The 23,848-nt window shown below is 34.5% G+C and overlaps 1 protein-coding gene across 1 annotated transcript in view; it reads left to right on the top strand.

The window, feature by feature from the left end:
• The window catches only part of LOC128992304 (probable ATP-dependent RNA helicase DDX31), a 79,088-nt gene that overhangs the window by 45,183 nt on the left and 10,057 nt on the right, over nt 1-23,848 (top strand). Inside the window, exons 8-11 of the mRNA XM_054415803.1 lie at nt 8,645-8,835; nt 11,436-11,502; nt 14,545-14,644; nt 15,235-15,403. Of these exons, the coding sequence (XP_054271778.1) occupies nt 8,645-8,835; nt 11,436-11,502; nt 14,545-14,644; nt 15,235-15,403 (527 nt within the window). The remainder of the gene's footprint in view (nt 1-8,644; nt 8,836-11,435; nt 11,503-14,544; nt 14,645-15,234; nt 15,404-23,848) is intronic.

Below are 23,848 nucleotides of genomic sequence, written 5' to 3'. Positions count from 1 at the left end.
TATTACCAAAGGTAAAAATTGATAAGAATTGTGTATTGTTAGACTCAAGTTTAAGTTTTAAAGCTAAACTCTTTGAAATATACAACCTCTGACTTCCAGTGTCAAACAGAACTCGAGCAGGTTCAGTTAAGTCATCATTCACAACGTACACTTTTGCAGTTTGTAAAATTGCATTTTCGTTTGCTGAAATCAGGGAAGTTTCTTTAGAAAAAGTAGAGTTAGCAGAAGAGGATTCGTTACGTTTAGTGTTTTGAGGAAATCGTTTGGGACAGAGACTCCTATGATGGTTTGTCCTCATTTTACAGTAGACACAAGGTTTATTAACTTTACAATGTTTTAAGTTATGTCCACCTCTTAAACAAATATAACATAATCCTTTTACTTTACCTTTTCTCTCTTCGACGGAAATGTATTTCAGACACTGATCACTCCAATGATTCTCCTTGCAGAAAATGCAAAACTGTAAGGAAGTTCGTTCTTCATAGGAAGGCAGCGCCTGTGTCGTCGAGAGTGTAGTCCTATCTGAAAGATGTGAATCCCTCCCATATCCTGGGTTAGATGATTTGGAAGAACTAGCACCTACAAGAAGCTGTGACTTTTCCCTAGCTTGAATCTGGTTCTTAACTAAAGTGCACAACGTTTTAACATCTAAGGAGTTATTAACATTTTGCTCTTCAACCTTGATGATGATATCTTGAGGTAATTTCCTCATGATTAGTGATAGAAAAAAATTTGAGTTAGTGTCTTCACCAAGGTTCTGTAAACATTTCAGATGTTTTTCAATATTGTAAAACAAATTTCTAAGCTTACTGAATTCATTTCCAGAAGTTCTAACTGGATTTAGATCTATCAATGTCTGGTAGTGAGAATTAATGATGAGCTGGGTATTTGCAAACCGGTCTTTAAGCATAGCTACTGTGGTATCATAGTTTAGGGAAGTTAGAGGTACCCCTGCTATGCAAAGCTTTGCTTCATCAGTTAGTAATGAGTTAAGGTAGTTAAATTTATCCACCTCACTCAAAGATTGATTCTTGTGGACAGCAGACTCAAATGAATCCCAGAATTCCTGCCACTTCAAAATGTTACCATTGAAAGAAGGAAGACACAATTTAGGTAATTTCATTGAGGAGGTATTAGATGTAGATGCAGGGGAAGGAAGGGTCAGTGGACTCACCTGAATTGAATCAGTTTGTTCATTACCTCCAGAGACAGTCTGAAGTGGATCCTTCTCCGAAAACGCGATGCTCACCTTCAGTTTCTCGCTGATTTCATCAACGTCTAGCATCAGGGAAATGTGATCTTCAGTTAACGTTTCGTTTTCCTCTTTTTCTTCAATAATTTCAATTAACCTTCAATAATTTCAATAATCATGAAGGTCCATTATCGACTTTGTGATCTCCTCAACCCGTCTTGCGTAAGTTGAAAGTACATTTAAGGTCGTTACTAGTCTCCTCTTTGACGATACGGCATTCTCATCAGCAGCTACCAAGTCGTTGGCTTCGGCAATTGCAGTCTTCAATCGTTTGCTTGCCTCGATGTAGTTCTTACGTAGCCGTTGAGAAGACATATCTGAGTTTTTACTATACCCTTGGGGATCTCCAATCACGGAAAAAGTCCGTCAACGCTCTGCTACCATGACGCAAAATTTGGATTGAGGATTGAGTTTTGTCTTGTCCAATAAGTGGTTTTAATTGTGGAAGCGTGTATATAAATTTAGTTGAGTAAAGTTTAGTAGTTTAGTTTCAAGATTCTTTGGTAATTACTAAATATAAGTTAGGAATGTGATTAGTTCTATGGATTGAATTTAGTTTAAGTTACAAGAAAAAAGAACACTTATTTCATCCAGTTTAGTTTTTTATCCCAAAAGGTATTAGTTTATTTACAATCACCAACAAAATATCATCTGTGTTATAAAGCATATGAAAATAAAAACATTTCTTATGTACAGTCTTATGGCTTAGCCACAGGGAGTCTACTGCATCGATGTATAATAACTCTACTGGATAGCGCGCTGTGTGGTGGAAAAACGGTCGGTGCCCACCAGTCGAATTGGTGGGATACCGAGGCGGACGGGCTGAATGAACCTCTCTGTTTTACACAAACATACATTCACTCAACCTGCTCTGCTACACTTATTTGTAAACATAAAAACTTCAAATTTATATCTTATTTTTCTGGAAAAGTCAGTGCTCATTACTATGTAGTTAGTTTTAACCTTAACATATTTTTTATAGTTTATTTAGGCAAATTAAAACTGATGATTGTTTTTTAACACCATTAACAACATGAAAAATGTAGTAAGCGAGGAACTTTTTTATTTTTTGGTCAGGAAAAAAATTCCTGCGGCAAAGTTTTAGATCAAAGTATAAATTTTATTTTCCATTTGAAGCCTTTTTTGATACAGAGTCTGCTTGTATCATTTTTAAGCGATTAAAAATAGGCATAAAATTGCTTGGCGCGGCATTGGCGCTAGGAGCTCGGCCGACTAGGCATCAGTTTACGAGATTTAAATACTGAGTTTCTGGCATTTATTTATCACTATATTACATCAAATATGTCATTACATTACGAAGAATGGGTAACTAAATTTACAAGCGTATGTTTACGCATTTTAATGCTTACCGGTAGTCTATAGTTAACAAAATTCTTTGAATCAAAGAATAAATGTTGGATTCCACAGTAGTATTTAATACCTGAGAAAATATTTTGTTATTATTTTACTTCAGTGAGAATAATCAATAAATTTGAGATATTGGCATAAAATATTATACAATCATTTTATTTAACAACACATAATATGTTTTCCAAACACGTTAATCACAGTATGACTAAGAAACATACTATAATATCAAGAATAATATATGTATTCTTAAATATTGCAAAGTCTCTCAATTATAATTGGGCCTCACAGCAGCAAATGATGACATGCTTATGTCATTAAATAATTATTGTGATATATTTTGTTCTGGCCAATGTTCAGATATAAATAAATCTAACTCTTTCATAACATCACTAAATTTATTATGAGATTTGCTTTTGACACATAGTCTGTAAAGTGTGAGCAAAACTTCGTTACAATCAATTATCCTAGGAATATTTCCACAAAACTGTCATAGCAATACACGGCGAGAGCGTGCGCAACGCTCGGCACTAGGGCGAGTCATGCCTTTATCCCCACTCCTGGCGGACAGAGCGAGGTAGCGAAGGCCCGTTTTTTGAGCCCTACTTCAACCTGATTAAAAAAAATAAAAAATTAAAAAAAAATACAATAGTCTTCAGTTATATGCAACATGGAAAATTTTTCATCTGCAAACCCCTTAATTCATTCTATTTTGTGCACCATTAAAGAAATATCAACAATTCAACATTACCCATCACAGTCTAAAGTGAATGCCGCTCCAGTTGGAAATTGAACCTCTCTTCATCATCGGTACTTGTCGACAAGACCATAAATTCCTTTAATTAAATCCATCCGGATCACAAAACATAATTTACATTCACTTCATATTTCTTGCCGACCGGTCCAGATATGAACTATTAATTGTAATGAGGGGTGTAGGAGTTGTGTGGGCATTTACATTACAAAATGGTAGCGGCGGGACAGTGTAGATCACCGACCCTCCTACTGTCTACCCCCCGCTGTGGCTTGGCAGGCTACTTCACTAAAATGTCAAGCGCCAATAGACGTCTCCCCTGATTTTTCAGGATTGTCGTTTTATCAAAATAAAGGTTAACTGGAGTATTAAAAAACATTCTTGACTTTTAACATTCTTTGAAGGCAGAGCTTATTGGTACGGTGCTGTTTTCAGGTACCAAAAAAGGATGAAAAAACATTTAAAAAATCCAACACCTGGCTGAAATGTTGAGCGACATGATCCGCCCATGCTAATCATTTGACCAATCTGTTTCCTATGTTTTCAAGTGTGTTTATGAAGTAGGCTAATTTAAACTTTGGAGTTTTCAAAAAAGGTGAATTTTTTTTCTCATGGTGCTCTGATGAATAAAAAATAAAAAAATTTTGACTTTGAATGGTACAAAATAACTTAATACGTATGTTACAAAATACTTCTGTTATGAAAATAAACACTATTAATTAAATTAGTAACTTAAAAATATTTAATTAAGTAATTTTAAATAAATTCTTTAAACATAACCTAAGCGTGGATTACTGGGTGTTTCTTGCACAAGCTTTTTTTATCTAAAAAGAGGCTTTTAGAAAATTGCCCATGAAGGGAATAAGTTATTATTGCCCAGTTGGTACAATAGTAAGATTTGGCATGGGACCAATCAACTTTTTTTACATCACTAGAAGCCAAAAAAACACCATTCATTAGAATTCATCTGTATGCCCATTAGCACAATAACTCGAGTAAAAATCAAACGACTTTGTTGAAATTTGGTACAAACTTATAAACTTACATCTATTCAAACAATTTTGAAAACTAGCATGATAGGAATAGGGCAGGGTGTTACAAACCTTAACGAGGGTAAAAAGTTTTCTTTCCATAATATAAGAACCTCAAAATAGAAAAATTCTTTACAAATGATTTTGTAGAGCTTAAAAAGAAATAATGTAGTCTGTGAAGTGTTGTATGCTCAATAGTTGAGTAGAAAAAAATATGGCAATTGAAAATTTTTATGTTATTATTATGTAAAATAAGTAATCTATTGTAGCTTGCTTCTTTATGGATATACACATTACAATAACAGAATTGCCAGAAGTGATCAACTTTAGTGGCAGCACCAGAACACAAACCCATGACATTGATTTGTTAGATTTTATTAAAAAATAAAATGTACCATATTATCAACTTTTCCAACGACGAAAAATTGTTGTATTTTTAAGCTTAATGAGTTTTCAAAGGTTGTAAATTAAATTACTGATGTTGTGTATTTTTACTCCTTCCCGTCTGAAATTATTAAACTGGTTTAAAAGTTGACCTAAATTAATGTAACGTCAAAAATAAAAAAGTGTTCTTTAATGTAATTCTTGTTTATTCAAAAATATGTATTTGATTATAAGGCACCCATAGCATATCCTACCTGAATTTTTTGTGAACTTAAAAATTCTAAACTAATTTGAATTGACCTTTTTCTAATTTTTACATACCACAATTTCTCCAGTTGGTCACATAAAATACACTTGTTCTGAAGATATTAAATAATATGAACTAAACTTATACATCTTTTACTGTTGTGAAAAAATAATAGACTAATAAGAGTTATTTGATACAAATGAAAATTTCAAAACTACTATTGTGGATACCGGAGTGAAGACTGCATAAATTCTTCACTTACTAGTAGATATATCCTGGGTGATAAACTACGACATGGGTAGGAGCGGTTGAGCCAAGACGTATAGCCTGCTGACTGGTTTATATGTGGCCGATGTTTTATTGGTTATAGATTTGGCAGCAGGGCTCCGTCGAGCACTGTTGGGGGTGAACTACACTTGTCCCCCCCCCTCCTCTGCCACTACGTTCATTCATCCTAACCCACGTTCGGCCCGTGCCAACAGACGCTCGTTTTGTTTTAATGTTCTGTTGAAATTTTGGGTCGTTAATCTTGGAGTTTGGTTTGGTCGGATCTTTTTCGATGATGATAAGCGCCCTTTCTGTGGTTAATGTTTTGGGAAATACTTCAATTTTTTTATTTCATTAGCTATAGTTTTTGAAAAAGTAGGAAAAGTTATTCGTATGAAAAGACATTTCCAAAGATGTTTCAACATTAGTCAATGTGCTTCTCGCCACTTTTGTAACGGTTTTCTGTATCTATTTCATTTTATATTTTTGAGCGGGGCGAGTGAAGGTCTTTGAGATCAGATCTTATGCAAACTATGTAATCATAAGATATTATCATAAAAATTATTTTAGCAACTTATCGGTGGTCAGTAAAGTAAACAATGGAAACTCTGTAGTCTGCCTAGGAGATGATAAATATCTTCGCCAGGCTAAAAATCGTAGCCATTGCTGCATCATAAAAATTATTTTAGCAACTTATTGGTGGTCGGTGAAGTAAACAATGGAAACTCTGTATCCTGCTCAAGAGATGATAAAAATCTACGTCACGCTAAAAATCGTAGCCATTGCTTCATAACGTTTGTTCATTTAACTCTTTTTTAATTTTTTGTGATTGTGGTTAATTTCAATCTACTAATCGATAATCAAGAGTCTGCTGTATCATGAATGTGCTGATAATATGCCCAGTGTATGAAACAAAGAATAATGATGTACTGTTGATTAGTAGATTATTATCAGGAAACAAGGCACATTAAATACAGAACAAGATTTGGTACTGTAGAACAATTTGACCAAGAAATATAACATGTTAATTGATTCAGAGATCACATTCGCTCAATGACAGTGTCTTTTCTAGACATTTTTGGTTTGAGACATGCCTCGCTCTTGCTTTATGCTTTATATAAGTTATTTATATGCCTATATGGACAACATTAAGTTACTTATTATTTTTATTATAAATTTAAGTTGATTGTTACTGTGTCAAATAGGCAAAGTTTATTATAATAAACTCAGATTTCAAATAATTATAAAAAAATAAATAAATAAAAACTGCAGTCACTAGTGGCTTGCCACTTGACTGAAACAACAAATTTTTTACTGACTACCTATGGATCAAGGAGATTTAAATTTGTTCCAAACTGACATTAAACACTTTAAAATATATGGAATTTGTGGAAATAATTACTTCTCTTTTTAGGAAGAGGCAATTGTTTTGAAAAGAGAGAGTTCAAGCTAGATATTATTTGTATAAAAAAAAACTCAGCAACAATTTACTAAGCCGCTGCGTTTTTCTTTAAAAATGTTTTTTTTTAAGAGTACATTTCAGCATACACACTCCTATTTGCTATTTAGCTTTCCATAATATGGTTAATGTTGACAAAAAAGATGCTAAACTTTACAATAATCTACCCTTTTTGTTTGATATGATTATACAATTAGTAAATGATGTAGAACACAGTAATTTAGCTGCAGCATTGTGGCTCAATCATTGACCTAATTTGTTTCATACTGTATTCTTGAATCTGCGAACACTGGGGATGGAATATGTCGTAAAGTGTATTAATGGTGAAATTTATTAGTCATTAGTCTTTTCTTGTAAATATTGCAGTTCAACAAATCGTGGTAAAGAAACATGCAATGTCACTACTGTACGTTGTAATGGTGAAATTTATTAGTCATTAGTCTTTTCTTGTAAATATTGCAGTTCAACAAATCGTGGTAAAGAAACATGCAATGTCACTACTGTACGTTGTAATGGTGAAATTTATTAGTCATTAGTCTTTTCTTGTAAATATTGCAGTTCAACAAATCGTGGTAAAGAAACATGCAATGTCACTACTGTACTGTACTGTACGTGTGTTGCGTCATGTTGTGCTAATTAAATTCATAGTTTCTCAAAACCCACATAATTTTAAGTTTCAATGTGGTATCACTTTGTAATGGGCCTTGAGGGTGGAGCCTATACAAAATTTTGTTCGTGGCATGTATTTATACGCTGAATCAAGCAGTATATAACATATACATATATATGTTATATAAACATATATAACATATATATGTTATATAAACATATATAACAAATAAGTAAATAACAATTATATCATTTGGTGTTTCCGTTGATAATGATGATGAAACCAAACAAGCAATGTTTAATTCAATAGCTGTAGTGTATCAGTGGTAGTCAAAGGCCCGGCCTGGCCAGTAGTGTAGTGTGTCACCCAGTAGGGGGCTAAACACAAGCCACTAGCCACTATATCACATACCTGCAGTTTAATTAAAACACATCTCTCTTGCTGTCCACGTCCAACAGACTCCTCCGCTTTGTTTCAATATTCATTATACAAGTGTGGGGAAATCATTTCAAAAATGTTGTATAGTCTTGAAATTTTGCATTACATTGTACAATTTTTTAATTTTTCCAAAAATTTTGAGGCAATTGAGGTTTGAGCTTTTTGTTTTGTATGTGTTTGACCCGTATTTGGTTGAAGCATTAAGGTAGTTTGAGATTAAGCCAGAATGTTTCAATGTATTTAGACAGTTGTGCAGTCCTAAATGCCTAGGTTCTAATCCCGCCAATCCCCAATGGTATTTTTATATGTAAAATTCCCTAACTTGGTGGCGTGGAGGCCTCCATAACCTTAGGTTCACTTAAATAAGTTAAACAAGTTTTATTTAAAGATTTAGTTGATTGATTGTACAGAGTCTAGATCTTATGGGATGACCAATATTTGAGCGTCTACTTTTAGCACGGAAGCCCACATTCTAGTTTGACATTACAAACCCAGTAATGCAGTGTTTTAAAAATAGATAGATGTTTTGTTTATATTCTAGCATAATGGTAACTGTTTTTTGCAGTAAAAATGAAGTGTGTTTTTGAGCAGTAGAGTTGAACACCATTTTGTTTAAGCCAAAGTTCCATGCAGCTTAATAATCAGAAGATATGTTGGTTGCTATTGCTAGGGGAATTTATGGGTATTTGAGGAACACTGTGGGTCATTGAACAATTTCTATGATTCTGGAATTTGTTGTAGCTACTGTACTTTAAAATTGGCTAAAACTTAATCAAGGGGATTGAATGTCTAGTTGTATCCAGTCAAAGGTGTACTCAAGTCGTATGTCTACAGGATGTAGCAGCAAGAGGACTGGACCTGCCCAGTGTTGACTGGATAGTTCAGTACACAGCACCAGCCACAGCGTCTGACTATGTACATCGGGTTGGTCGCACTGCCAGGGTCGGACATGCAGGGTCCGCTGTGCTCTTCCTGGTACCTTCCGAAGTCGACTTTGTGTCACATCTAGAAAATAAGAGGATAAGGTGAGAAGTTTCCCTAAAAAATAATAGAAAATGTCAAATTGTATTTTTTTTAGATTGATACAATGTCACAATAATTAATTTTATTAATAGAATAGAAGAAACCATTCACTATACACAATACTAGGAGTTATTTTGAAGAAGGATAGAGTTAAGTTAGCTTATCTAAGAAAATTAGATTACAGGGACTAACAGACAAACAAAAGATCAAAACTAACCTTCTTAAAAAAATGTCCCAACCAGGCACTTGTTTGTTTGAAACATGTACACTATGCTCATCCTATTCACTATACTCAGCCAATGCTGTGTTGTTAACAAACTTCTGCTGTGTACTGCTTGCACTATAGTCCGTGAGGTAGGCGAAGGACTCTAAGGGATTACAGCCCTCACACACACAGAGACACACCTACACACACACACAGGGGTCACGCGCCGTGGGGTAGGTAGGGCCCTGCTTGCGAGTGCGCGTGCGTTGGTGGAAGGGACGTTCATCCCTCAGGGTCCTTCGCCAACCTCACGGACTATAGTTAATTAAAGCTCTAACACACTAACTAATTTTATTGTTCTTTCCCAGCCCATTTTGTCCCTAATGTAATGTCGCTTGTACACTGCAAACCGTGTTAGCAGAAACAGGTATAAAGGCTTACATCTGGAGTAGGTAGCCAGTGGTAGAACCATCCATATGCAATCCCAGGTTAATTTACCTATGTTGCTTTTAACTATCTTTCATGAGCATAATTTTGCAATTGGTCAGTTAAGCTTCTTTGTTTTTATTTAAAAATCACTTTTAAAAATGCTGTAGCAGGAGGTTATACTGTAATTGCCATATTTTAGTTAAATACATAGCTTTTCTGGCCTTTTGTGGCTTCCTTGACTAAATGTGTTTTACTGCTCTAATTGGCTGACCTCCATGCTTGACAAATATTCTGTGAAAAGTTCAAAACTACAAAGAATGTCTATTTTAATTTTAGTTTATTGACTTTTCCTATGCTATGTTTGTTTTGATTATACTATGTACAGTAGTCACTTGCACTTGTGTAGTCAACACACTTAGCTTAGGAAAAACCATAAACTCTAATATAAACTATAATATAAATACAGAACTAAGTTTGGCATTAATTTTTGTCAACATTGGTCATTTTTAGTCTCAGACTGGAGTTTATTGTTAACCTAATACTTAATACCAATTAGTATAAAGGTTTTTTGTACCTGCACTAATTATTTTGCCAATAAATTAGTAAAACAATTAAAAAACCAAATTTTACCAAATACAATTACAGATGAAATTATTTCATTGCTTTTATGGCATTAAGAGAGGATTGAAATTACAACACCTATCAAATTAATCAAACAGATTGCTTTGAAAACTGGTAATTTAATTCATTGGATTTGTATGTGTTAGTTAATATGGTGTCAGTTAATAAATAGAAACGGACAGACAAATCTGTGGTCGGTTTGTGGTTGAGTCTAATTAAAGTTGAGGTCTGTCAACCTTGGGCGTCAGACGCGGCCCTGGCGTTGCCGATTGTGGTTGAATTTTACACGGCATCAGACTGTTTAAATTGGTATTAAAGCTGTTCAGCCATTATACATCTTATGTACCGGTAATAATATTTACCACCTTGTACCAAAGAATGTTTTGGTTTTGACCTTTTCGGGATAAACTTTAATTATTTTACGATTGAATTTTGTAAATGAAAAGTGGAATTTCAAGTAGCATCAACAATTTTCAAAAACCTCTGAAAAATAAATTTGGATTTTGAAAATTCTTTCCATCAATTTCTAACTCAGCATATATTCTTTCCTAAGTAGAAGAAACTATGCTGAAGTTTTTTTACCCAATTTTTAGCTGTGTCAGGAGAAATATTTAAGCTCAAGATTTTAACTAAACTGAAAAACCAAGATTTTGCATTTTCATACAGACCTAGGGTAATGCTTCCAATCAGCTAATGCTGCCGATTCACAAAAACAGAGACAACATAGGCCTACACAATAACTTTTGTATTACTCATATGTGCTTGAACATGTATTAAAAATAATCAATTTCTGCGTCTTGTTAAAACGTAATGTCTTTTGAAAAGCGATGTTTTCCTGAAAACTGAAGTTAAAGGAATAAAATTATGTGATTGGGTATAATATCCTTATCTGTACCAAAAATATTACTACGTAAATCTCAATATGCCGCATTTTCAAAATGATAGAGGTTTGACCCCTCCAAGTAGAGAAAACCCCCAATTAACCGAAATAAAGTGAGCAAGAGAATAAGATCTTTTTTCTCTTTTCAGTTAATCAATATTCGGTGTTAAAAGGCTATTTCAGCTCAAATACAGATCCTCAACAATAGATTTGAACATTATTTTAAATACTGTAATTTTAAAATCTACAATGGTTTACACAAAATCTATTTCTTATAACAATTGACAATTATTGTTTCTTGCAGCAGTCACCAACTACCTGCACGATGGCTGACAATTCTCATTGCCTAGCAGATTTTTCCATTGAAATAAATTGTTATTATATGTCGATTAAAAGGGGTTTCATTATATCCTATAAATGTAAAACTGTATCTAATTTAGTAATTTGTTTAGTTATTAAATTTTCAGATTGGAAGAAGAGCAGATGGTGAGATGTCTTTACAACTTGCAAACCATTCAATGGGAAGAAGACGATGTAAGTTATGAACGTAATAGTTTTATTTAGCTGATTTTAAAAAGATTTTACTCTTGGTTTTATTTTCATAACACAGTTTGTAAATCCAATAAGATGTTTGACATATAGTATGCAAGTTTTTCATGTATAAATTGTGAAAACAACTGTTTTCACATACTCTTGTCTCATATAAGTCTCCCAATTTTTGTTCATCCTCAATTTATTCTTTACTTCTCACAAATACCTTTGCTCAAGAGATTGTCTCACTTTCAATGTATCGGGAAGCTGAAGGGCGTCAGATCTATCTAATATGGTGCTCGCTTGAAAATCAAAAAGTTGCCAGTTTGATCATGCAAAAAGTTAGCGATAATAGAACTAGATCCAGCTGTCCATAGTCATTGGACCTGGCTATAGAACTAGCTGGATTTTAGTCAGTAACTGCTATCATCTCTTTGATTCAACCCTCATCCCACAAATACCCACCCTGGTATGTTTGCATAGTACACATTTAATCTCGTTTTCAGTATTTAGATACTTCCATCTTTAGTTACTTTAAAAATATCCATAGCTTTATTTTTGCTGAAGTACAAAGATTGTCTGTGGATTAAGTTATCTATCAGGTTCCTGTTGGGCCAAGTAAACTTGTTCAAATTGTTTCCTTACTTTATTCACTACTATTAAAGCTTGTTCTCGCCCATTGAGTTACGCCCGTCAAGTATGAATCACAATAAGTTTTCTGTTCGAAGGGGATAAATCGTTGATTACTAATTCTAGTTGACAGATGTTTATGCAGAAAGATGTTTTGATGTAAAAAATATGTATTAGCGGCTTAGGAAGTTGGTAAAGTTCATATATATTTGCACAACAGGTGTTCAATTTCTCTTGAAATAGTGATTTAATTAGTGGAAACTTTGCTCACTGATTGGCCAGTTTCAGACTTTCAGGGCTGGCCGTAGTCCTTGAGGGCTTATATACCTTTTCTAGTCTACCATTAATTTGATAATCTCTCTCATTCAGTCGCACCACAATTTGCTTGCAAAATTCTCCTAACTTTGGTCACTACTGTTTCAAACGAGAGTGATAAAAAACAGAAGTAGGGCCTCTCCATATCCAACATCATGCAAATTGACACTTGGCTGTATGACGAAGGGGTGTATGTACATATGAGACATACACCCCTTCATCTTGCAAGCAACAAAATGTTTAAGACGACTTCCAAACCCCCTCCAATCCTGGACACACTATCGATCTTTTCCCCGATCAAGACCCCGAACCGAGCAGGGAGAAGGGAGAAGGGAGATAAATATAAGCAAAATTTCACTCCGAACATTTCCCCGAACAAGACCAAGACAAGACGAATTCTACCGAGCGCGGCAAAAGGGAGTTTAGAGAGAGATGGAGAGTGTGTGCGAGTGAGAGCGCGTTAAAAGTCGCTTTTTGAAAACTTGTCGCAAAAATAAAATATTCTAAAAAGTATGCTTATGTGTATTGATATGTATTGATGTGTATTGATATGTATTGATATGTGTGGATTGATATGTATTGAGTTATATGTATTGATTTTTATTGGTTTTATTCATTGAAAAAACGTTACAGAATGATCATTTTTTTATAATATTAATGTTTGTATTAATTTTGAAAGAATTTAAAACAACATTAATTACTTAATTCACTTTAATATTATTGATATAATTAATTTAACGGTTTCTACATTTTCAACCTTGACCAAACAAACCACAACATTACATCTTAAATGATCATAATATAGGCAATAACGGCAACATATTACCCAACATTTATTTATTTTACCAATTAAAGGGTCTAATTGCCATATTAAATTATAACTCAACAATAGCACAGGCGGCCGCTCGGTGCGGCGCTCGCGACGTCGTACGGGGCAAAAATGTACCGTGACACACTATCGTACATCACTCCGTACATCGGACCGATCTTTTCTTTGATCTTTCGCCAAAAAACCGCCTCCAGAGCGCTCGTCTCCCTGCTCGGCCTGATGTCTGGTTCGCCGTCTGGATCGGTGTACGGACCCGTGACACACTATCGAACATGCTCCCTTCGACCTCCCTTCTCCCTTCTCCCTGCTCGGTTCGGGGTCTTGTTCGGGGAAAAGATGGATAGTGTGTCACCGTCTTTATAACTTCAGGGGTGGGACAACATTATGAGTGACTGAATGGTACGCAAGTAGGTAAGGACATTTTAACACAGCCCCACCAATGTTCATGATGAGCAACGCACTGGGTACGGGGACAGTAATGATGCCGCCCAGTGCGTTACTCATCATGAACGTTGGTGGGGCCGTATTTAAATACCCTTATCCACTTGCGTACCATTCCGTCACTCATAATGTTCTTGCCATACATTTCCCTAGTCTGTCGATGATTTTCTATAGCTTTCACACCTATAGCACTTAAAAATCTAATTACAGCGCACACTTCACAGTCGGCGGCAGTCTCAATTGGCGGCACCATTTTGAATGCTCAAAACCGGATGTAAACACGACCGAATGTTCTCGAATATCCGGCTAGGCCTTACCAATAGATGCCCATACACAGCGCAAATGTCGAAAATGCCAATCCCAGTGCTGGAATGGAGAAATTTCAAAACGGTACTTACTTAAAAAACATGCCTCGTATATCACAAATCTATTGATTTATCTTTCTCTCACCATTTAGACATAACTATTACCTGGGTGCCAGGGAAGGGGAGTTGTTTTACTACATTTAGTACATTTAGATTATTACGATACCAATACATCGGGGAACAAGAGATGAATAGACGATAAGTGTTGAATGAGTGATTTGAGCTGTCTGATCAGCTGGTTCTAAAGTCAGGATTTGAAAAGTCTATTGATCAAGGACAGCTGGGTCTGGTTTAGAACAGCTAAAAAATGCTAATTTCATCAGAATCAAACTGGAAAATTTCTCATTACCAGGACACTACCCATTAAACTATCCATCTTTTACCATATATTGGACCATAATTGGATTACCATATTTGGATATATTGGATTATATTACACCTGTTGACGGCCAATTCTTTTTCCAGAGAGCACCTTCAGGTATGGAGGCTGCAGCTACTACGCTACAACTCAGATTTGAAACAGCTGTCCTCGATCAAAAGAAGCTTCACAATCTGGCCTGTAAAGGTAAATAACCAATCATCAAAATAACCAAAAACTACATTGTAATGTTGAATGCAGGTAAACCCACTACAAATCTCTGATAAAGATAAATTAAACCTACTTGCTTTATTGGGTAAAATGTGCATATTTTTTAATTAATTGTTAACTTGTATACACACAAAAACAAATTAACACAAAAAATAAATTTTCATCCACTCTTCTGGATAGAATTCAAATAAGGGATTGAAAGAATAGCTTATGGCAAAATTTCTTTACAATTTTCAATCAAAATTTTAAAATTTAATGTTCTATATTTATGCTTGCTTGGAAAAACCTCATAATTTTAATTACAGTCTTGAAAAGAATCAAGAATCAATAATTTATTACAACAGTTGACATTAATTAGGCCAAGAAGTCTCAATACTCCATAACAGTAAAATGCCCAGTAATTTAGGGCCTATGCCTAAAAGTATAGAAAGAAATGTTTTTACCAATGATCAAACAAGATTTAAAATTAAAATGTTGTTAAACTTTAACACCCTTTTTTAGCTAATCCCCTGTTTTCTCATTTAGATATATTCCTGTACACATCCTACACTGTTTTCTTGTTGCAGCCTATGTTTCATGGGTCAGATTCTATGCCAGCTACCCCAAAGACGTAAGAGACACTTTTAACTTCAAGGAGCTTCACCTTGGTCACTTTGCCAAGAGTTTTGCACTCAGAGACCCTCCTACAAGTATTGGGGGTCTAGGGAAGCCCAGTTTCAAGCAAGACAATCAAAGGTAAGATCTTTTGGATTTCTGATACATACGTACTTCAGATATGTGATTTTGCTGGAGACTGGTTTGTGTGCTGGTGGTTTGTCCTCAGCTATAATAGCACTAATTGAGTTCATCCTAGACCAGATAGAAAACGAACAATACATTTCCGCCATTTTCCTTGACTACAGTAAGGCTTTTGACTGCCTGGGCCACGACCTGATATGTAAGAAACTCGAAAGACTCGGTATAAGAAACTCAGTGACGCTAGAATGGTTCAAAAGCTACCTAACGGTTCACAAGTCGTGGAACTGAAAACTCATCAAATGAAGTCACAGCAAGTTTAAATCTTCAAAAAGCAAGCTGACAAGAAGAGTTCCACAAGGATTAAAAGAAGGAACTCCAATAATACTAATGCAAAGCTGTGCAACGTTACCAGACTGACGATTTAAAAAATGACACCAAAATTGATCAAAGCAAAAATTATCAGTGGTAAGTTTAAAGGAGAAATAGTCTTAATCGCAAGAATACTGATGATTTCATCCAAATTACCCTCTGAATTGAAGCAACTACAATTTCCTTTGTGTCTTGTGTTCGCAATCACCATTATAAAGGCACTAGGGCAATCCCTGATCATTGTCAGTTTAAATTTAGAAAATGCATGCTTTTCACACGGACAGCTGTATGTTGCGTGCTCACGTGGTGGTAGGTACGCCTAAAAACTTATTTTTATTTTTGGTATACACTTTTATTATTCATCGTAATGAACAAATTACCATTTAAAATAATAGTTGTTAAGCGCAGCAAAGCGCGGCGGGTAACTGCTAGTTTTTTATAAAAAAAAGAAAGTAGTGGAAGTGGAGTGAGCCAGTATACAGATTGTGATAGTGTGTAGTATTCTATTTTCTACCTTATTTTTTACTGAGATGGTGTGACATAAAAGATGCTGCTGCAAGTTGATTTATTAGTCATCCTATCAGTTTGATATGGTTAAAAGTCTGCATATGCAGAAATAAGTAATTTCACACATCAGCAGAACCTTTCAGTGGGTCACTTCAACCACGTTCATTTTGATTGAAAAACTAGCAACAACTTAAATATGGGGATGGAATGTCTCGTTCTTCCTTTACTTACATATTTAACTTAGTGGTATTACAACCACAAATGTTTGGTAAAGATGCAGAAAAATCACTTTCACTATGTTGTTGTCATACCATACCATAAAAAGTTTCATTTATTTCACACATTTTTAGTTAGTACTGTATAGATAGACCTACTCATCCAAAACTGTTTGGGATGCGGTTTTTAAGCAGTTGTGCTGAAGAGTTCCTTGTTAATGATTCACTCTTCTTGTGTAAAAATTATTTACTATCATGTCAACCAAATCTTCCCGTTAACATCCACAGACAATAGACCATTATCTAATTGGTTCTATAGTATGTGGTTTAACACATTTGCTATGGTTGCTTAATCGCTGGCGGAGGCCAGGAGCCGAAGTGGCCAATACGCAGAGGGTGAATGAGTGCAATAACATGTTAAAATTATTTTCTACCCAACAGAAGAGCCACTGTGCAGCATTTATTGCTTAACACGTTCATGCGACGCCGCGGTCATTGCCACAGACCGAGGTATACATTTGAATCTTACACGGGCAAAAACCTGTAAAACAGTGATCATTTACATCTTAATACGCTACAATCGTGTTTGTAAATAATTTATTCTTATTTTTTTGTATTTTTTATAACTTTTTCTAATGTCGCATATTTGCGACACCCGGTCTACATCGAAGACAATAGTGAAAACTATCATAGTTTTCTTGAAATAGACCATACGTTGCATATATGCGATGGCTCATTTTTGTTTTTGTTTTGAGGTGAAAGTAAGTAAATAAAACAGAATATTCAAGAACAGTTTATAACTGAACAAATATAAAAGCTACATAGGATAATGCAGCATACATACTGCATACACACATACAGTGATGCAGAAAAGTAAACGCAAGTTTTTCCAACTATCATATGACGTCACCAATCATAATATCCACAGACCAAGCGACGCAGTAGTGCGTCAGACATCTCTGTAGACCACTGCAGGGAATTCAGTGGCTTCAAATAGACCGTTACAAAGATATAAGCATTTTAATAACACTAGAACCCTGACGCAAATATGCGACGGCAGTCTATTTTAATGTGACTAGCCGTCGCATATATGCGACGGCAGTCTATGGGTGGAAACCGGCCGTCGCATATGTGCGTCGCTGGTCCATGTGAATGCAAAATTTTGTACTATTGCAGTAGCGAACGTGTTAATAGCATTTTGGACGCAGTTCCGCTCAAAATGGACAGGAGCAGTACTGGACAGTTGTAAACAGGTCCTCAGCTGGGACAAAAGAACCAAAGAAGCCAACAATAAATGCCTCAAACCCAACAAAACGCTGCTGACGTGAGAACGTTCCTGGATGAAAGCTAAGCTAACCTCACACTGAGCAATGCAAGTTGGCTTAACAGTGCTGCAATGAGTCTCGCTACCAGAAGGAACCAGCAAGGTTAACAGTCAACAACGTAAGAACCAATTGAAAAACACAGCAATAGAATCATTTGATTGAGTATTAGGATTTAAATTACTAGGAGACATTCCTCCCCTTCTAGATTCGACTGAGTGGAAATTTTTTTACAGTTCTCTTAGTAATTTACCTCTTTCTAGTAATAAAAAAATACTATAATAAGTAAAAAAAAAACACTGTTGGGCCTATCTTGTACACTCTTTGAAGTAGTGGTGATTTTGCTCAATAGTATTGTCAAATTGTGAGTACTGTTCCAAATTACATAAATTAATTTATTGATTAGTATTAAAAACGTAATACATTGATTATATGTCAATGACCATCAAACATAAATTTAAATTACAATTACTATTAGAAAATGTATTCTAATTATTTATCAGAATAAAGATAATTTTGTTTTTACTTAATCGTTATTTTTAACTTAAGTATTGACTTAAGTCCCCTGTAATCAATGTCCGGGCAAAAATTAATTGTTCTACTAAACTTTACCTGTGGTCCCTTAAGATGAAAATTGTGGCTTAACCCATACTAGTGTCCTACTTTCTCTGAAAATAGCAATCTCTAAGTCTTTGTGGTTGACCATTGTGGTGCCCACGGTGTCAGCATGGTACATATTATGGTACACAGTTTTTACTCCAAGCGTTGCTCAGTCAGGGCACCAGCTGTAATATTCACAATTGAGCCAAGCAATAAAGCCATAATCCGATGTTGCCTTGCGAATCGATAGCAGTTCACGAGTCACACCTCGTAAATCCGACAAGAAAGTAAACTGTTTCCAGCAAGAAACCTTCGGCCATGACAAATCCCACTTGGGTTTGACTGCGTAAATATACTATAAAAAAATTAAGATGCCATTACAAGAGCAATTTAGTGAACAAAATGAGCAAGTAATGGTGTGATGATGGATGGAGCAGAGCGAGGGAAAAGTGGCGTCCCTAACACGATAACCACCCCGGCCATTGTGCAGCATAACTCATGCTCTATAAGTGATTCACACACTTCCAATAACATGTTCGGCCCGCCGCATTATCTCTTAATACCCTCGTCCGACCAATCTCAGCGACAATGCGGCCACATTGTTTGTCGTCAGGTTCAATCTGAAGACCTCGGAGTAGATGTTTGAAAAAATGATAATATAATGTCTAGTAGCTTGGTTTTATTTGGAATTGAAACGGTATCTGCATACCTTAGACAGATAGACTTTGCTGATTGCAGTTTTGGTATTGTTACTGTGGATGTTTCTAAAAAAATTAAGCATCAATTGGATCGGACAATTTTCAACAGCTCTTTCTCAAACCCTGAAGCTGACAAACGGTATTGTAATGAAGAATACTTGTTCCTCTATTTATTACTATAGTGTGGCGTCAACTTAGCCACAGCAATCAATTGCCTTGGATCCTTACTTTATTTTAACATTCATTATGCAACTGCTATTGTTTGATTGTTAAAATGTTTTGTTTATCATACAAAAAAACATTATCGTCATTAATGTTATTAATGTCATTGTTGTGTTATTGTTATTAATGTTATTGTATACATTCATTATTGTCTTGGTTTATATCAGAGTTCATGATTTGTTTTGTAAATAAAAGGTTTGCAAAATATTGGCTCATATTGTGGTGCATTATTTTAAACAGATTAAATATCACTATATTAGTATGATGAGTACCTTTTTTTTATCAAACAAAAACGACTTTTGATATACGGGGTGAATAAAAAGTCAAGACCCCTCCCCCCCTCTAATATTTTTCAAAGTAAATATACAGAGATATCCTTTTGGTGGTCATTTTGTGGATCTTAGCTGGAAGTTTCATTTTATGATTTTGAAATTTTTGAGTGCCCCCCTAAAAGGGGGATTTGGGGGGTAACTAAAATATTTTAAATGTAAACCCTCTTCATGTGACACCTCATTTTAAAGTGTTTACAAAAACTTAAAGAATGGTGAAAACAAGAGGTCGCTATCTCTTCTCTATTCAAAATGGTAGCCCGTCAAATATTGTTGAAAATCCATGGTAATATTGGTTTGTAATGGTAATATTGGCTATCATTTTGGATAGTGAAGAGATAGCGAACTCTGGTTTTCGCTATAATTTAAAAAAATTTAAATCTAATCCCCTATTTTTGACACTTTGTTTTGAAGTGTTTACAAATAGGTACTAAAAGAATGGTGTAACCCAACACAACAATTATTTCTTTTCACAACATTCTAAAAGCCATTACAGTGTCCATAAAATTATCGTTAGTCTTCTACATTATTAACTCCAGTTTACAAAGTTATGTTATGGTTGCACCATGTGAAAGTGTCATAACGTAAGGATTAAACATACTCCATTAGAGATTTATCTACATAATTTAAAATCGGAAACTCGGTTTGGTAGTTTATTGTCTAGTAACGATTGAGTGTGTTGGTGTCTCCTCTTCATTTATCGGTTTTTATAAGCTAATTTCAACAAATTATCATGATCAATTGAAACCATTTATTTGTAAACTACTTCTTGTTCATTGTATTATAGAAAGTGAAGCACTCACTATTTAATTTACCCTTAGACCAAAGAGAAACATTTTGTTGACATCAGTTCACTCAAACATTACTTATCTTGAAACTCAAAACCCAGCTTCAAATTTAACTTAAGTTTAACTAATTTAATTTAAGTTAGTAAACTGTTATCTATATTCAAAACAATTAAATCTTTTCATACACAATTACTTAAACATCATTACAGTCAAAGTTGACCGCAATATATAGAGGCTGGCCTATGGTGAAAACTTAAAATAGTTCACTTATTTACTCCATTGTACTCATTCATTTGCATCAAACTCTGTGTTTGAACATCAATGCTTCTATTTAAGATTTCGTTCTAACTCCTCGCCGGACGTCCCCATGAAATGACAGAAAATTGATAGTTAAAAAAAGTAGATTTTTAGGTTTGGTGTTGAAGTGCCAAATCTTATTGATTTATCTGTTGTCGTTTAAAATATAAGAATATATAAGAAAATATTAAGCCCGTGCGGGATTTTATATACACTATGTATAAAAAACTAGTTGCTGGCCCTTCAATAATGACACAAGTTTATCAGAACATTTATAAATAAACTTTTTACCTGATGTTGTGGGAACTAAAATAAGTAAACATGCTACTGGAGAGTTGTGAAAAGCTGTGTTCCTCATTGTTTAATATTTGATCCATAATTTACTCCTCGTTGGCTACGTTGACTAAATGAAAATTTCCCCAATTTATTTAGTTAAACTATATAAATTATAAATAAAAAATAAAAAAACATAAATATTACTCTTAATTAATCTTGAAAATCCATATCTTGAAAAAACAGCCCAATTACTTGTCAAAGAATAAAAATAAATGTTATCAGCAATCTGACAAGTACTTTCTCCCATTAGCTTGTCAACAACCTTTATCATGGGTAAGTGGTGGGCGCAACTATTATATTTTATAGGGAAAATCACAAAAGTTGCAATAACTTTTGAACAGTAATTGTTTCAGCAATGAGGGGTTGCACTATTTTGTTTAGAATTAACTAGCAGAGTACCCGTCCTTCGTACGGGGTTGGCATATAAGTATCAAATGCTTATAGCAGTTATGAGTGAGGACATGGTTTAAGAAATTTCGGTTCTTTTTGAAGTTCGTTCGCTACGCTCACTCACCTTTAGGTTGGAGCTCGTTCGCTGCGCTCACTTTCTTTCAGGTTAGCTCGTTCGCTACGCTCACTTGCCTTCAGGTTAGCTCGTTCGCTACGCTCACTCGCCTCCAGGTTGAAGTTCGTTCGCTACGCTCACTCACCTTTTGGTTGCAAATTAGCTGTTGTCATAAATGTAAAAGAAATAATAGTGCTAGTGCTGCACCCTGTTGGTAATCCTTGTAACTTTAATGCTATTGAACATCACAGAACAGAACCAACTTGTTTAATTGAAACAGCTGTTAAGATTCAATAATTTCATTTCTCATAAGGTTAACATGGGAAACTCCAGAGCCACTGGGGCGGAGCCCGAAAGGATTTTTGAAATAAGAATATGCCTATATGTTAATCGGGAATGTGAGCTATCATCATGCCAAATTTCAGCCCAATCCGACCAGTATTTTTCGAGTTTGAGCCACTGGGGCGGAGCCCGAAAGGATTTTTGAAATAAGAATATGCCTATATGTTAATCGGGAATATGAGCTATCATCATGCCGAATTTCAGCCCGATCCGACCAGTAGTTTTCGCGTTTACTTTTCCCATACACACAGACACCACCTCTTTTTTATAATAGTATAGATTACCTATAAAGACCACAACACAGATAAAAATCTGTTTTTTGCTAAAATTCAATTTTTATATTTTATGGGAGTTTTTATGGGAAAATAACATAAGTCACAATAACTTTTGAACCGTAATTTTGACAGAAATGGGATTTGTTTAATTTTGTTCAAAATTTAAAGGACTATAACATACATTTTTTTTTTCGTTCGGGCCATTTTTGGGAAAATCCTATTACACACACACACAAGCATCACTTCAAAAACCACTTTTTTGGGATCATGGGGCCCAATACGGATATATCCACTCAAAACACAAACCTGAAAATTTTGATGAAAACTTTCTCCATATACTACGTATAGAGGGAAAGTAAATCATACCATGAGCGCTCCTAGATTTTTCAAAACAAATCAATTTGATCAAAACTGTAACTCATCTAGCTTTTTATAACTATTATAAAACATTAATTATGATCCTCTTATCATGCGCAAAATATAAATACAATTATAAACCCATTAAATTAGAATCTGTGCTCAAATAATGCTACCCAATGCTGAATTTTAAATCAGCTGCTTGTTAAACTGAAAATATAAACCATTGTTGGTCCTCTTACCCGTACCATTAATTATGTATGAACATCCACTCAATAAATAAGTTAACTAACTTTGCATACGTTATCCTTAACCAAATGTGAATTTGTGCCTTATATCCAGAATGTTTACGGCTAGGTATTATTGTAAAAACTAATTAAAAATATTATTGTGAAAAAAAAATTTAAATTAAATTAAAACAAAAACTACAACCCTAAAAAAAATTAAGGCTTCGAATTATCTTCATCTCAAAATGATCTCCCCTTCAAAAGAAGAATCTTGAAAATCCGTAAGTACAAGTGGATGCCTCAGAATCTTTGTACAAAAATATCCCCTTCACGTTTTAATATTTATGGTTGTCACTTTATTAATGATCAGACTGAATATCACGAGAAAATTAGAATATCTGTATGTTTATTAATGCTACCATAAATTACAGTTAACAGAACTTTCTTGTATAACAAATACCACTTTCATAGATACTGTACAATGTTGTTTTACTATCAATATAAAAAAATTCAAAACAAAATAAGCTAAATAATTTTAATTTTTTATTTAAAATTTGCTTAAGTTTAGAAGATAGAGAAGCAGACAAAAATGTAACCAAAAGAGATACTGGACCTATCAGATATTAAAAAATATTACATAGTTCTGACATTGATGATTGTATATTGAGCATATACATTGAGTATAATGATTTTCTTCTACGAATCAAAAGGAACCTACATTAAAAATTTCAATGCAATGAATCTAGTATTTCTTGATTAGTATTATCCACCTTGGGGTGCCTTGGAAGGAAAATGTACACTGGTTTCAATCCCAAACTTAATAGCAATTTACTATTCAGATTTTTTTACCGACTTTACAATTCTATGAAACCCGTAATTATTCAAATACACTTTTGGTTTTTACTCTGTGTGATCCCCCAAAAAGTCGTCGGCGACAATCGAGGTATTTTTCAATGTCAATGTTCAAAGTCAATGTTTAATAATAAAGCAATCTGTGTAGCAAAAGAAGAAATACTACGTTCAATATTCAACTTTTTATGGGTTTTGAAATTA

Source organism: Macrosteles quadrilineatus, unplaced genomic scaffold (genome assembly GCF_028750875.1).
Source record: "Macrosteles quadrilineatus isolate MER2022 unplaced genomic scaffold, UCM_ALF_1.0 Scaffold_4__1_contigs__length_99947679, whole genome shotgun sequence".
In the NCBI taxonomy this organism is placed as follows: Eukaryota; Metazoa; Arthropoda; class Insecta; order Hemiptera; family Cicadellidae; genus Macrosteles; species Macrosteles quadrilineatus.
Note: the sequence above shows the minus strand (reverse complement) of the source record. Positions and strands in the feature narration are given on the sequence as shown.